The following is a 16,857-nucleotide window of genomic DNA, read 5'->3' on the forward strand; positions in this document are numbered from 1 at the left end:
ATCTAAATTCATAGATTTCCAATGTATATCTTCACTTTTTTTCTCCTTTAAGCATGATACGTCATCTTTCTTGCCTTTGTAACTAACTCACTTATAATTAGTGAAAGATAATAAAATCCAGACAACAGAGGGCTCTTACGCCTCTATATGCTTTGCATAAAATAAGAATACCCATACTAATAGTTAAGGAGGATATACTTCCATTTGACTTTTTATATTTATATATATATATATATATGTTTGTAATCAATAAAAAATATTGTAGAACAGCAGAAATACAGTGATGCTTCATTGACTTAAGCTATATGCTCGATTTCCTTTTTTCAACCATAAAAACACGAGCAGAAACCATATAATTTATTCACATTCTTAAGGCAAAATTTTTTTCTTTGATGACATTCATCACAGGGAGGAGTTTCCTCTTCTCAAGGCTTACAGGCTCAACTATAGCAACTGTTGTGAATCTCAGTTGACACCTGAGTTAAATTACATTTAGCTCTGTGTCATTCCAAGTAATTTCTTACTAATAGGGGGTTTAAAATCTGTTCACGTAAATCATCATGAAAGCTTTTAAATTACTCAAGTAATTCATTCATCTCATTCAAGGGATTTATTCAAGTCTTTAGAATCTTTTTTTTAATATTCAAACCAAAATGGATTATAATCTGTTTATCCTCTTTGCAATGGCACCTGCAGAACAAGAAAAATATGTCAGCCTTTTCAATATGAAACACACAGTGTATCATGCTCCTGTCAATGTTACACATTTACTGTAAGTGAATCCATGTTTTAAGAACAGCGTAAAGTAATGAAATAGGAAACTGCAATTTTGATTCAAGTCTATTACCCAAGATAACACTTGGGCATATTCTGAAACTTTTATTAGCCAGGAAAACAACTTCTTAAATAAGTTTCCATGATTGGGAAAACTTTTTAGCTTCAAAACCAAACACAAGAAGACTAAAAAACATTTTGTGGCCTGTGTACAATGTACGTGTCCAATCATTTGGCTTGCCTGGTCCACACTGTGTGAAGAAGAATTGTCTTGGGCCAAACATAAAATACATAATATAGTCAAAGTTTATAAGTAACAAAACTTCTTTTTAAACACACACACAAAAAAGAGGACAACATTAGCAAAATCACTGAGCTGGACATATATGGATTGTGTATAAGAATGTACTGTATACTTAAGAACTGCATGGACAGGCAACTGGGTATTTTCACCTTATCTCACATAAAGAACAATAAAACCAAAGTAATTTTATCATAAAAACAAATTCAAAGAAAAAAGATGTGTTTGGGATAAGAAAGATTACTAATTATAGTCTTTTACATCCATATCTTATATATCTATAAGATATACAATATCTATATCTTATAGATATTATATATCTAACTATAGTCTTTTAAAAAACTGGACATGTATTTGTACCCTGTTATGCGATAAGAGGTAAACCTCGGCAAAAACTCAGTCATCTGCTTTGGCATGTGTTGTATGTGCCTAAACAGAAAGTTAAATGCATTAAAAACACACAAAAAACTATGTTCTTCAGACTGCAGGATTAAAGCCTACTTGCGTGATTATTTCTCAGTAACACAAGTTCACACTTAATAATAAGGTTAACATGCATATAATTATTAGTTTTCATTGCTAATATGCTTCCACCACACTATGCTTTCCACAGCTCAACAGCTACTTTTATTTTTCCTTTCACATGAAAAATGCCTAAAATAAAAAAAATAGCAAATTAAAGTCAACTGCATAATTCTCAATTTTTCACTTCTTCAAAAACAAATACCAACAAAATACTAATGCTAAGTAGCATTTGGGCGACTATCACAAAATACTACTACTATGGTGTTTGAGAAGAATATTCAAGACAGCTGAAATAAATCTTAGATAAACTTCTTTGTTTATGTGTTTATCTAGAAAATTATGATCCACTATGAACTACAAGTTGTGCTTGGACTTTCTTCTCATTTCATTCTGTTGCTGAAAAGACTATGTCATGCTGAATAAATCTAAACAGTAAGCTAACATTATGTTGATTACCACCGATGAGCCAAAATAACAAAGTAAATTGAGGTCATCAGTATGTCAGCGAACTTGACTGTCTTAAAATGTCAACAATAGACATTTTAAGCATACACCGCTTAATCCTATAAGGGCTCTTCTTGAGTAGCATACATTTTCCCAAACAGAATGTCTTTCAGATTCATTTGCACTTTAAACAGTCAAAAGACATGAATTGGAGTTTTATTATGCAGTAAATATTTTCCCTTTTTTTGAGGGAGAGTTGAAGTTGCGATCAAAACGATTATGCTTCTCTCTAAAATAGTTACAGAACATGAGACTGATGTGGCTTTTTTCTTGTTAAGAAGTACAGGTGCTACTATACCAACAAATACAAAGAAAGAATTCATTTTATTTTTTACATTTTACAGTTAGAAACCAAATGAATCCATCTCAGGTACAACTGCTGTACAATCTCATTACTCACCCTCTAGAAACTTTTGCCACAATAGCTAACACTCCTACAGCAGAAATCCACTCTTTTAAAGAGAATACTAGGATTACAAGTATTGAAATGATTTTTTCTTCTAACAGATTCACTTTTTTTTTTGAACATGAAAAGAGCAGTTATGTTAGTTTATTCAGAAGTTCATTTAACTGTGATCAAAGACAACTGCAACCTGAAAAAGTGTTTGAACATTGAGTAGATGCACATTATTTATTGGAGAAGCGAAATAGTTGCAGGCATTGTTCTTAACCACATTGTAGGGCTACAGATGAAAAAGTACAGGATCAATTTTCTTAACACAAGAACTAGTAGATGTACATCATGACCATGCAAATAATTTTTTAAAAATACACTTAGGGCATAGCCTTTTTCTTAGATTACATAGGCAAGCTAAGGGCTTATACCTGGCTAAATACCAGAAAATGAGACATTAAAAACAAACAACAAAATAAAAATGACAAAAAAACAACTTTGTTTGGAAGATAAATTTATTTTTATCTTTTTAATAATAAAAGGCCATAGACATTTTATCTCTTCTCTCACTTCCAAGAAAAGTGGTATGAATCTGTGTCTGGGATGTTTCTCACAAACATTGGGTAAGGGTCTGTTTAAGGAAGATATGTTGGAGTAGGTATCATAGAATCACAGAATGGCCTGAGTTGAAAAGGACATCAAAGATCATCTAGTTTCACGCCCCTGCAATGTGCAGGGTTGCCAACCACTACACCAGGCTGCCCAGAGCCACATCCAGCCTGGCTCTGAACCCATCCAGGGATGGGGCATTCACAACCTACATAAGTAGGTAAGGCACAGAAGAATTCTAAACTAAAATTCAAATACAATCATATGACATCTACAATTACAGCTTAAAAAGCAAAACTAGCTTAGTAAAAAGCTGAAATACTGCCTATCCAAATGAAAGAACTGTCAGGGACAACCAAAGTGCTGGGAGGCCTACCTACAGGATGAGAGAGCACTTCCCTCCAACATTGCTTTAGCAGAAAACCAAAAAGCAGAATTAATCTTCACGTCAATGTGGCACCTTAGGTGCATGAGATTGCCACATTGTGTCTGCTTCTGCTGATGCGTTTTTGACCTGTAACCAGTGACCCTGATAACCAAAACTGAGTTAATCTGTGTGGAAAAAATGAAGGTGGAAATGCTGGTGAAGGAAAGTTGCAACTTCTGCTAACAGCTACTCAGAGACAACCAGTTGGTGGTGTATGTTGGAAGGATTTCCTTATTCTCAGGCACACTGGCTTGTTTCTCGAACTTCAGAATGAAAAGAAACAAATAAAAAGGAACTACAGTCACACTCAACAGCCGTTAAGAAGAACGTAATTGATGTTTATACACTGCTGCTTTCTTCTTCTCTAAACCACGGTTTTACGTAGATTTGAGACTCGATTTACAGCTCTAGTAACAATCCAGCAGTAGTTGCACCGCTGTGAATCTCTACGTGGGCACAGCACAACTTTGTGAGAAAATGCTGTCTGCACTATCAAAACAGGAGCAACTCCCCAGTCCTCCCAGAGAGCAGCATCCAAAGGGATTAACAAACGAACAAAACTTCTAAAGAAGAAAAAGACAAACAGAAAATAGAACTTTCCTTGTTTTTTGAGAGAGAAAAAAAAGTTTCTTTAAGCGGTCCCTCGCTGCCGCTGCCCGCAGTCCGCCCCGCGGCGCCTGCCCTGCGCCTCCCGCTCCACCGCACTCCACCCAGCGGCTGTGCCCGCGGGCGCCCGGCGGCTATTCGAGCTACGCAGGACAGCACCGCACGCAACGGCCCGGCACCCCCGCCCTGCCCCGCTCCGCCCGCCTTCCCCCGCGGCAGTACCGCTCCCTGCTCCCCATCCGCTCCGGCTGCCGCGCTTGCGCCGCCGCTACACGGGGCTCGGCTCGCCATGTCGGCTTCCTCCTGCTCCTCCACGGCCGCGCTGCGGCCGGTAACTCACCTCATCTTTGACATGGACGGCCTGCTGCTGGGTGTGTAGCCTTCGTCCCCCCGTCTCCCCCTCCCTCCCCTGCAGCTTCCCGCAGCCCCGCTACAAGGCTCTGCAAAGGGCTGAAAGCGGTGGTGGGCAGCCCAAAACGCGCCGCCCCTCAGCCCAGACGCCTCCCGGGCTGTGGGAAGCAGGGCCAAGCGGTCGGGCTGTCCTCGGTGGCAGCTCACTGCCGGCCTCCTCCTCGGCGAGCAGGCGGCCAGCACGCTCCGGGCAGCCTGATTGAAGGGATTAAAGCGACAGGAAACGGTGTTTTTCTCCTCCTTCCCGCCATTCTCTGCTACTTGTGGCTACATTCTGTCTGATTTAAAAGCTTTAGAGAGCAAGGGGTGCTTGCCCTTACATTCAGCGCGGCGGCTTGGGAGAGTGGTTGAGAGATTAGCCTGGGGTTAAGGTTCTGCGTTGAGTGCAGAGAGCGCGTTTACAGCTATGGGAAGAAGCCGTGGGCTGTGAGACTTCCCAATCTGGAAAATGCTACGAGGTCCATGAGCATCCTTTGGGCCCTAGCTATTTAAAGAAGTTGCTGTTTCCTGCAAAAGTCTGGAAACCCCTCCCAAATTTTCTATTAGGAGGACTTTATCAGGATCCGAGGATCCTGAAATGTCAGCGCTATGCTGCATTTGAATTGGGTCTTGGGGGGTTTGGGTAGTTAGCATAGCCTTTGTGTTTGCTTTAACTTCTTGCTGAATGGGGGCGTCGTACTGCGTGCTTCCTGTAGAATCATGGAATGGTTTGGGAGTAGTTGCTGTGTGTTACAGTAGAAGAAGCACCTTTGGATGTGGGTTAATTCTTAAAAAGTGTTATGTTGATGCATGTGCCTCAAGTGTGTACTGAGAAAGTAAATTACAACTCAGATTGTTGTAGTTTCTAGAAGGACTGCTGTGAAGTCCAGTGAGTTCTGTTTCCAAGAAATGCCTGTTTTTTCCTTCCTTCTCGTGTTGAAAGGACTAACAGAATTACCCTGTTTCCAATAAATAATACTTTATCCATCCTTCACCTTATTATAATGTGGTCAATGTCATTAGTATATCATTGTTTAAAACAAAAATAGTTTTGCTCCTAGTAGCAGGAGCAGTTACAAGTGATCTTTGGTTTCTTTCAGTTTGTGCTATTTGCAGGCTCAATGCAGTGTGCAAGGCACTGATTAAGATGAGTTGTTTCAGTTTCATTTTCTGGCTAACTACTGGAATCTCAAATAGGCTGAGAGTGTGCTGTTTTATCTAGAAGCAATTAATTTAATTCTTATCTAGAAGCTTCAGGAAACTTTATTTATTTATTTATGAGTGTAATTTTGTGCAGAACTCAACAGAGCAGGGCTGTCTACACAAGCAGTGTGAATATTCAGGCTTTGGTGATATTAATGTGTAAGAATTGTAGATCAGTTTTAAGTGAACTTATTGTGTACAGGTATTTAAAGGACAGATAGGTTAGCATTGTATTATATTCTGGGATCTAAATACATTTTTTTTTTTTTTTTCCACAGATACTATCCTGTCTGTATTTAGAAATTACATTTCTGTAGCATAGCAAACAGGGAGGGGAGGAAGATTCTGAATCATGTTGAGTGAGGTTTATACATTTAAGAAGCATTAAAAATGTTCTAAATTGTGAACTATGCCTCAAGCTGGGAAAGTAAAGTACAAAGAATTCATAGTTTTCAACCTAAGTTTGCCAAGATTGAGGCACTCAAGGTATAAACTCACTCCTTGCTGTTATTAAATCTGCCTGTTTAAAGTACAGCACCAGATAAATACTTAGTCATTTTCTGGATGGAAGTTTATGCATGCTGATAAAACTTATTTTTATCTGTGAAAAATGGGACATCATACACTGCTGAAGTATTTATTGCTACATGTTTTTGCTCCCCTTGTTACTCTTACATTTCATTGAGAATGTAATTTCTTTCATTTACAAAGTTACATAGAAAGAACGTGTTTTATTCTGGTAATCTTTCAGCTACGATGAAAGCCGTAATTGTGTGTAAAGTCAAACTGAAAATACTCTTCAGTGTCTTCCAGTACAGAGACATAAAAGGAATGCCACCCTGATGATTTTTCACAACATTAACCTCCTTTTGGAAAACTTGTGCATTTCAGCCTCTAAATACTTTTTGTCATGTTTAGAGTTATGTGTGACTAAGTTCTATCACAACTTTAAGATATTTTTCAGTGAATATGTTTGTTCTATAATGATCCATACAAGGCAAAAGGCAGTCAGTAGATGGCTTTGACTTCCCCAACATGGGGAGGTCTTACTGACTTCCGCCAAGTCTGAGGGGAGGCCTTGTGGCTCTCTTCAAATACCTAAAAGATGATTGTAGTAAGAGTGGGGTTGGTCTTTTCTCACTGATGACAGATAACAGGACAAGGGGAAATGGCCTCAAGTTGCACCAGGGTAAGTTTGGATATCAGGAAAAACTTCTTTACAGAAATGCTTGTGAAGCACTGGAATACGCTCCCCAGGGAGGTGGTTGAGTCACCATCCCTGGATGTGTTTAAAAAACGTTTGGTTGTCTTGCTCAGGGATGTGATTTAGCAGAGGGTTGTTAGAGTTAGGTTGGTTGTTGTGGTTAGGTTGTGGTTGCAGTTGGACTTGATGATCTTTAAGGTCTTTTCCAACCTGAGCTATATATAGTGTGATTCTGTAATCCTATAAGATTCTATTCTTTATGCTTTAATAAATTTTGAGTAATTTGAAAGAATGAAAAAAGGGATACACATGATATTTTCTTTTTAGATATTTTCTGCCTATCCAGTATACAGTGAATGTTCTTAATGAGACAAGTGAATGTAGTGATGTAAAGTATGTGAGAAATAAAATACCAGTTCTTAATTTTCCTACTTTTTTATGTGTTACATAAAATTAATTATTATTATTAATTATTAATTATTGAAGATGTTATAATAAATTATGTATTTCTAGAAGCCACAGAATCACAGAATGTCAAGGATTGGAAGGGACCTCAAAAGGGACCTCATCTAGTCCAATTCCCCTGCCTGAGCAGGAACACCTAGATCAAGTCACATCGGAACTCGTCCGGGTGGGTTTTGAATGTCTGCAGAAGAGACCCCACAAGCTATTGATGTCTGCATGAATTATTTTGAATTAGGCAAACTATGTTTTTGGTAACGGATGTCTAAAACTATTTTGTAACTTTTTCAAGTGCTTTCATAATGGGCTACTCTTTTCAGAATCTGAAGCTTTAAATATTGCAATTATTTTCACTCCAAGGTTGTATGTGAAAATATATGTCTGTTTTTGGAAGCTTTCATCTAAATTTCTCTGATTCTATAAAACAAATATTAATTGATGTATATACAATGTCAAATTGAACGCTGAAGTGATCTAATGCTATTGCTTTCTATAGCTGACATGTGCTTCTCATTGAAGTATAACATAGGAAGGTTTGCAAAGTATTTACAAATTTGCATAACTGTGAGTGTTAAATGAAGTCTAAAGCTCTCACTTGTCTTGATTTGACTTTGGAAACGATCCCAGTGTTCTACCTTAGAACCTGCATCTATATGCTTTATGTAGCTAAAGCTAGGCCTAATGTTGCTGAGTCTAATCTTCTGTGATTTTAACTCCCCCATTGTTTTATCATAATTGACTCTGATTAAGTTGTCCTTGAGTCCCACCTTTATACATCAGCTTACCTTAAATTGTAGTTCCTGAACTGTCTCTGGTTATTTTGGAGTCCTGTATCATTCTTTGAAGCATTACTTTACACCCTTTTATCAGCACTTATAAGCAGTGTGGTCCCTTTGTCTGCAGTTTTCATTTTGGATTACCTTCTCTTTCGCCTTGAGCTGTTGGATGAAATCAGTTTTTTTTGTTCATCATTCCAGCTGCTGTTGCCAGGAAATTAAAACACTGGAAAACAGTGCTGTCACTTAGTAAATAAAATATGTGAACAGTGCCAGTAGACAGCTTGTTACTAAGTAGGTAAAATTAATCAAAGGGTGTTTTTTTTTGTTTTTGGTTTTTTTTAATAGGAAACTCCAGCAGTACATAAGCTGTTACAGGGTAGACAGTGTCTGTACTGGTATAGTAGTGTTATATCCTTCGTGATTGTAGATATGCAGCAAGATTTACATACATAGCTTGGAAGTGTTGCTTGCTTCACTGTATAATACAACCCCAGAGGAACAGGAATAACTACATTTTATTTCTATGTATATTCTGCTGAACATTTTTATTTATTTTTTAAAAATCATCACTTTTGTAGATTAAAATTGCTACTTACTTTCCTGTAACAAAGAGGTTTGAATACAGACAGTATATGCTTAAAATTTGCCTAGTAGGGTTTTTCTCTTGCTTTATACCTTTACTACATAAGACTACTGATCTAACTGCTAATGCATAGTGTATTCAAAACTACTAAACTTCTGTGCATGCTGTACAGAGTTGACTGGCCAAAAAGAAAAAGTCACAACGGAACAGAAAACGTTAGTTGGAGATCTTTGATACCTAATTGAGCACTTTATATAGTTGCATTACGTACTATCTGATACTGGCATTTTAGCATATTGTAAAAATATGCAAAACCAGTGTTGAAGAAGGAGAAGGGTGGTTAGTGAGGGAAAAATAAGTGATACACAAGATGGTTGTCAATAGGCAAATGCTGTGAGATCCAATAATAAATAAAAAGAATCAAAATGGTCTTTTAAGCATAAGTAGAATTTAGTTAGCATTGTCAAAACATTGCAGGATGATTCATGATTGGAATAGCTAAAGGTATATGGTTGTGTCTGATGCAGAAGCTACTGATGAAAGTAAGAAGGCATGAGGATAAAAAAAAAAAAAAAACATGCTTCATGTTCAAGAATTATGTTATTTTGCTCCTACAACACTGTAATAGTGGGATGATATATTTAACGAGACAATTCAAAAGGACTATGCTATTTCCTTTGTTTTGGAAAAAACAGATGAGGTAACTCTTATTGAATCATGAAGATGCATTGCAGTTGTCCTTTAGAAGAACAATAAATAACTAAAATTAAGATAGTGTAGCATACTTAGGATCAAGTAGCATGCTGTAAAAGAACTGAAAATAGGCATCACTGAGCTGTTAATATCTGGTGACAAACACACACTTGGCATGCTTCAGCAGACTGCAAAATATAAACAAATCATTTATTTTCTTCTAAAATAAATGAATATAGTTATGTATGCATATAAATCTATACAGGCACAGAAATGCTGTTAACTACAGGATAGAGAATGAGATGATTAATCTGTTGTGATACAGCAGTTGATCACGGAGCTGAGATAGAAAAAGTTAAAGGGAGTTGATGTAATTAAATCTAAATAACAAGGTGCTGTAGATAGTAACTCTTGTCTAACTACCTGTTTTTCTTATGAGATCACAAATTTTGTTGACAAAAATTTGAATTCTTATGTAGTGAGTAATTTCATGTAGCAAACTTCTTTGTGGTATTATGTGACACTTCACTATGTTTTTGTGGTTAAATGTGAATGATACAGGTTCACTACAGACCTAAATGTTAAGACAAGTCATTAAGGACCTGTTTTTTTAGTAGAACCCTGCAAATATATTTTCTTCCTATGTTTTTGTTGTCATTGTTTTGTTTTGTGGGGTTTAAAAAAAATCCCCAAAAACACAGAAATGCAGAATTGAAAGATGAGAGCTAGTAGACTGATGAATGCTGCATGGGGTAGTTATGTATGAGATGAAACACTGTGTTGTGATTAGAACTTCTGAACCTTGAATTCCTGGTAAGTTTTCAGCGATGATGAGGTGCTCTCCTGGATTATAGGTGCTGGGAGGGAGATGCAGGAGAGGATGCTTTGGAGTTATAGAGCTTAGCTTGATACTTGCCAGTGAGCAAGTGCTGTAACCCTTTAAATCATGAGAATTGAACATTTGCTCAGAAGAAAGATAGTAAAAGGCACAAATTAGATGGTAAGAATCAGGAGAAAGATTTGGGTTGTTCATCAGCATTTCATGTCAATGCTTATTTCGGTATTGTTTGAACATACCTAAGTAGGGAAGAGAAATTTTTAGACTTACACCTTGTTGGATTTTTTTGCATGTGGTTTTTTTCCTTCTCAGAATCTGGGTAGATACTGACAGTCCAGTGCAAATCAACTTTTCCCATCCTTTAGGTCTTACAACTCCTTGGCTCATCTAAATTGGAAGATCCAACTGCAAGCGTAAACTATGCCGTAACTGTGTTGTAGAGGAACTTGTCACACCAGGCTTTGACTCTCCAGTTTCACTGAAAAGAAATTCAGGCATATATGATAGATGTGAAAAAAAGAAATTCAGGCATATATGATAGCAGGTCACTGGGTTGAAATTTTGGTAAACAAGAATACAAATAAAATTAAATGTTGCATTTGATCTGGACCTAGATTTCTCGAGAGCTAAAAATATTTTAGCCTGGAAATTAACTTCTGTACAAACTATATGTATAATATTAACCTATCCTGACTGATAATTAGGAAAACTGCTATAAAAATATTTCTTGGTTTTCTACTTAAAGCTAAACTAAAATTAAACTAACACGCATACCACCTAACACTTTAGTATACAAAACTTAATCATATATTTATTTTTGTTAGAAGTAGTCACAACCTTCCATAAATTATTAACCTTGCCAATGAAACAGTGTATTCAAGCAGATGTAAGAGACTGTTTCTTAAACAACTTAGTTTTGCAAGATATCATTACTGTAACTTTAAATCATGATGTCTTACACGTAATTATCTGACCATTTGCAGAAGGGCAAAGACTATTTTAGGCAACTGGAATCAGAAGTTTTCTCCTTTTTCAGCCACCATCTCATTAGCATGGAGGTGTTTGGATTCTCATGTGCCACTCTTTAGCAATTCTTGCATTGCTAGTCATACAGGGAATCTGATCTGTAGGATAGTTGAAATTAACTTGCAGCTGAATTCATCAGTGTTGTGAGATCCACAAGAGTTTTGGCATTTTTTCTTTCTTTCTAGTGTTACCTGTCCATTGTGACAAGGTTGGAAGTCGTAAGTTTACTCTCACTTTCATTTCATTGCACAAGTTGCCTAGGAGATCTCAATTACAAGAAAACTGGTAAGAGCTCCATGCTGGAGTTTGCTATGTGCATGCTGTCTGTTATTTTAAAGTGTGAATGGAAGGTTAAAACAGCTTCCTATTTCTTCTGCATCAGAGCAAATAGCACCAATTCAGCTAAACATCAGTCCTCTCTAGATTGTCCACTATTATGGCTTAAGTGCAGAAATTTAATCTTCTTGGGCTATACACTGGTAATCTTGGAAGCCTATTTCCTGCTTCCAGGTAGTGGAAACTTACTTTCTTGCCATTCTCAGTTTTCATCTGAGCTTGGGAAACAAAGAATGAAACAAAAATACCCTCCTGCCCCTATGTTCTGTACTTGTATCTTGTTGCAAAAACAATGTAATTAAGGATATTGTTAGGTTAATTCTTGTGTGGTTCATGAGCAAATTATGAAGATGCATAAAACAGCTCTTCATTGAGACTTAACTAACCATAAATAGAACAGAAAAGGTTTGTCATTTATCTCAAAGCTAGCATTTTCATTTAACTGCCACAAGAATTTTGGCAAAGGCATAACAAGTGTGCTATCCTAGACTCTAACTTTTATTATTTCCATGATTGATTTGCAGATTGTCCATTCACCTTTGTCTGTTGTTTGTGGCTAGAATTATCCAGAAGTGGAGCTCAGTCCAGCATCTGTTGCATAGGGTTTTTTTCATTTCTGTAATGGTTACTGCATATCAAAATGCACTGAGCAGCATTAGTAATGATCTTCTTTTTCTCCCCGAGGAATTGAGTGCAGTGCTCCCAAGCTGAAAGACTCGTGACTTGATTTGAATATTACACATAAATTACACACAAATTCAATGCTGTTCTGGTGCTTATTTATTTTGGTTGTGTCAGACTCAAAGCATTTGGTTTTAAAAGGAAAAAACCCCAACATATCAAATATTTAAATCCCAAGAGTTTTCCAATTTCTTGTGTTAATAATGTGAAACACATCCAGTTATTTCAGAGGGCCTTTATCAAGTGTAGAGGTGTTCTGGAGGTGCTGAGAATCTAAATGTTCTGGTTAGTGATTTTAAAAAATGCACTCAGCAGTTTGACCGTTTATGAAAGTTATTTTCTTTCTGTGCCTTAGTGCAGATTTTGGAGTCTGTTTGTAGGTGATAAGGTTTTATATTTGTTAACTACATACACTGTTTTGTATATAAAGTTTAAAGTATTTTGCTTTGAATGTAAATAATAAGGTGCTATAAATGGAATATAATTTTGCACAAAGAAAAGGTGCACAGAATTATCCCTTTCAGTAACACTGTTTCCAGCTGCCGCACTCCAATATCCTTTTTAGTTGAGGGGAAAAAAAAGATGTCAACAAACTTGGATTTGTTATTCTGCATAGTGACAACAGTTACACAGGATGCCATCTTGGGCCCAGCTCTGCAGCTCTTGTTCTGATTACTTGCAATTCATTTGTGTGGTCTTTCTCTCAGTTGACTAATTGAACTCTCAAGAGTCTAATTTTTAGCGACATCTTAATTTGTGTAGAGCGATTTACCAGCTAAATTCTGCTCTTCAGTTCTGTTGGTATATTTTTCCCAGGAGGCAAAGGAGGCAATCTTAATCTGGAATACTTGCTTTTGTACTTATAGAGTTCTTTTAAGGTGTTTATTCTCAACTATTTTTAACTTTTTTTTTTTTTTTTTTTTTTTTTATAATTGATAATAGATTGTTAATGGTGATATTAATTCTCACAAGATGATCATTCTTTTAACAGCAAGGAACTATATTAACTAACAACACCAAAGTAATTAGGCTAAATGATGCCTCTTTTCAAGCTTGGTATATGTTGCTTTTATTGTAGAAAACTTTTTTTTTTGGGGGGGGGGAGTAATATAGGGACTGCTAGTACTTGTTGCTGCTTTTGTTCTGTGTCTCTCTGTATTGATTATAATTTTTTTTTTCCACAACGCTACTGAGATGCATTTAATCAAGAACATTTCTGTATCTTATAATGATTCTAACAGAAATTCCTGACCTTGATTTTTTTTTTCCTTTCCCTCTACCATAATGATGATAATTATAATAACGTTCCTACTCTTAGATCAGTGCTGACCTTTATTAGGATATTTTTGTCACTTAAAATAGGTTGATTATCTCCCATCTATTTATGTCATTTTTTACTTAATTCAGTAACTGATAAAGTGTGTTTGTCAGTTTCAAGTGGCTTATTTTTATGGCTAACAATTTTTTTAATTGTATTTTATTTCTTGAAAGGTTGTACATGTGTTCACAGTATTGATAATTGCTGCCTCTGTGTATGCTTCCATTGTTCTGCAACTTAATATTGTTGTTAATTCCTCTTACTTAACTGTTTTCCATAGTAGTTTCGGAATAAATCTGATTCTGTAATTTGGGAGACCTTTTGTTTAAGTAGACATTGTTCTTTCCCAAGTATGGTTTTGCTGTTTTTACAGGTAACATTTTGTTTTAATCTTATTCTTCCTTCCCTTTTAAGGCATAGGATGATTTTTTTTTTTTTTTTTAAGTCATCAGATAAGTCCTTGAAGTCTCTCTTTAATACTGCATATATTATCTTTTATTTCTGCTGCTAGTTACCTTGTCTGTTGTGCTTGTGAGTGATTCTTGTGTGGACAACACAAGAAAATGGGAAAGAAAGCCCATTTTATTATTTGTCAGCTTAGTCTTTATATCTGCTATCCACAGGAATTTATTCATGACCTTTGTCACTGTGAAATATGTACAGTGTGATACAGTGTCTAGTTCTCCCAGCTCATTAATACTTGTTCCCTGACCTGATGTAATAGTTCCAGTAGCCCTTGTACAGCCTTTGCTCTCTGAAGGTACTTGCTGGTTCTTTGCTTGTGGATGCTGAACTGATTGGGTTTGCTGCCAAGCAATTAATGTTTGCTCCTGAACAGTGATCATTTGCTCGGCATAAATATTAGTTAATTCAGATTCTCTTTCACAGCATGACTGTACACTACCAATTGCCCACTCATGTCATCTCAGGGCATGTTTTTGGACACTGTTTTTGAAACTGTGTTTTGTTTTATCAATCCGTGTGGGTGTAGACTGTCACATATTCAAACTATAGGCCCCTGTTTGATTAGAGACCAGTCATCAGAGGAAGTGTCTTTCTTAGTTCATGAATTCTTGTGAATTAGACATTGCTCATTTTCATTCAGAAATGTCTCTAGGGAAAAGAATAAAGCATTGCACTAATATTCAGAGAAGAATGAATGAAAGATAACGTGTGTTTCATGAAAAAAAATTGGGATTACATTATAGTGTACCAGAAGGGCTGAAGTAGTGGAAATAAATGGATTTAGTGTGAATCAGGAGATACTATTTCATTTTAATAAATTGCTGTGTGGTTGAGAGTTTGTTTTTATTTTTTTATAAGTAAGGATGTTTTTGTGATTTACATACAGAAAGCTTCCCCTGCCGCCCTTTCTCTTCAGGATGGGAGGGTAGGTCCTTGGATTACTGTGAAGTGCTACAAGAGCACTGCTGCAAAAAAAATTACACCTCACGAAATGATGGATCTTTATGCCAAGACTTAAACCTCCCTATAGCATTATGCTGGATTAATAAAAAGTAGTTTGCTTTTTGGCTTTGCGGAGATGGAGCCGCAGAGAGCGTGTAGCAGTGCAATAAATTTTTATTTTTAAAAAATTAAAAACAGCATTTCATAGGAAATATATCTCAGGGAAATGAAAATACTTGATCCACTAAGATATTGCAACATATCCAGTTTCTACATCAATGCCTAATGAATTGGTATTATTTTTAGTTTAACCTTAAGTTTTTGTGAATGAAGAATAAAGAGCAAGAGGTAGCATTTTTATTTTGGTATGTGTCTTTTTGTGTGTTCTAGAACTCTCAAATTTTTATCTGGCAGTTGATTGCAAATTGTACATTATTGCAACATTTAGTTTGTACAAATATCTGATTCACCACTGACTTTGTACAGTTTTCCCTTTATCACGACTTCGACTGTTTTCAGAATGGAACTGAACATTTTCCTTGTCCATTTTTTGGAACCTGTTACAGAGAGCAGGTTATTAGTGTGTGCATTTGGAAACACTGTAGAAGAAAAAGGAAAAACTGAAGCACGTATTTTATGTATGTGAAAGAGAGGATATGTTTTATTCAAAAAATGTCTTAAGGTAATGAATGAGTGGCTTCTCAGTAACTCTGAAACTGCAAAGAGAAACCCCCTAACATTATGCAAAAACTTTTCTGAGGAAATCTCTTTCTATAAATGAAAGTTAATAATAAAATTGAATTCTGTAATTCTACATTATATACCTTTGTTTTCCTTAGTCACTGCTCACAGAGTTTACATTTCAGAATCTGTGGACCTGATACCTCTTTGCATTTGCCTTGTATATAGCACCTTCCCCTCACTCCACCCTGCCAACACCCAGCAGTTGTGAAAAATGCTTAAATTGAGTGTTGGTGTTTCTTATTCTCCCTTCTCATTACCTTAGTTAATTGAGTAAAATCTATATGATCTAATCAATTTCTACTAATAGGGAAAAAGAATATCCATTACAGCAAAACCATGGAATTTATTCCAGTATTTATCCATTTCCGTTTCTAATATTGCAGTCATAACATGAAATAGATTGACATTTTCTTTTTCTTTCTTCTTGCAGCTTTCATGGAGCTAAAACAAATGTTCCTTTCTGATCCAGCTATTTATTTATATGTAGAGATTGTCAGAATGCATTTTTTTTTCCTCCATGTACTCTTCAGCAGAGATTTTTTACCTTTCACTTGCAGTTCTTACACTATCTTTGCATGTTGGAATTGTTAGCGTCTGCTTTATATTATATATGTATGTTCAAGAAATTACGTTTAGTGAATGTTTTCTTTTGAGACATACTTTAAAATAAGGTTAATTATATTTAAAATATATATATACATACTTCCAGTACACTTTCCGGACTGGATCCTACATTTCCTTTCCTCCTATTTCATCAAAGCAGTCTTCTTGTTCTATGAATAGCTGAATAGCTGACTGATAGTAAATCTATATCCTGGCCTGATAATTTGCTTTTGTTTAATCGTATCTTACATGTGTGGAGTCAGTCTTGGAATAGTAGACACGAGATCTTTATTGGAAATGTTTTGTATTCTAATAAAAAAACAATAATGTGACTGAAAAAGTGTTTTATGACAGTATTGTTTGAAAACTGCTTCCAAGTAAGACAGAGAAGGCTAATAGAATAAAAATTGTGGAACATCAGATATTTCTTGTAATAGGAAACTACAGAGA

General features: G+C 36.1%; 2 protein-coding genes across 4 annotated transcripts in view; one reads left to right on the top strand and one right to left on the bottom strand.

The window, feature by feature from the left end:
* The window catches only part of STS (steroid sulfatase), a 122,404-nt gene extending 117,877 nt beyond the window's left edge, over positions 1 to 4,527 (bottom strand). The window contains exon 1 of one of the 2 annotated variants that reach the window (XM_048928534.1): positions 4,481 to 4,527. Coding sequence is in view for 1 of the 2 variants with exons in the window: in XM_048928541.1 (XP_048784498.1) it covers positions 4,481 to 4,494 (14 nt within the window). In the remaining variant the exon portion in view is untranslated. The remainder of the gene's footprint in view (positions 1 to 4,480) is intronic. The other variant, XM_048928541.1, reaches the window with a different exon arrangement.
* LOC125685541 (pseudouridine 5'-phosphatase) overlaps positions 4,229 to 16,857 on the top strand; it is a 60,970-nt gene continuing 48,341 nt past the window's right edge. The window contains exon 1 of one of the 2 annotated variants that reach the window (XM_048928650.1): positions 4,229 to 4,511. Coding sequence is in view for 1 of the 2 variants with exons in the window: in XM_048928640.1 (XP_048784597.1) it covers positions 4,430 to 4,511 (82 nt within the window). In the remaining variant the exon portion in view is untranslated. The remainder of the gene's footprint in view (positions 4,512 to 16,857) is intronic. The other variant, XM_048928640.1, reaches the window with a different exon arrangement.

The sequence above is a fragment of the Lagopus muta genome, chromosome 1 (assembly GCF_023343835.1).
Source record: "Lagopus muta isolate bLagMut1 chromosome 1, bLagMut1 primary, whole genome shotgun sequence".
Classification (NCBI taxonomy): Eukaryota; Metazoa; Chordata; class Aves; order Galliformes; family Phasianidae; genus Lagopus; species Lagopus muta.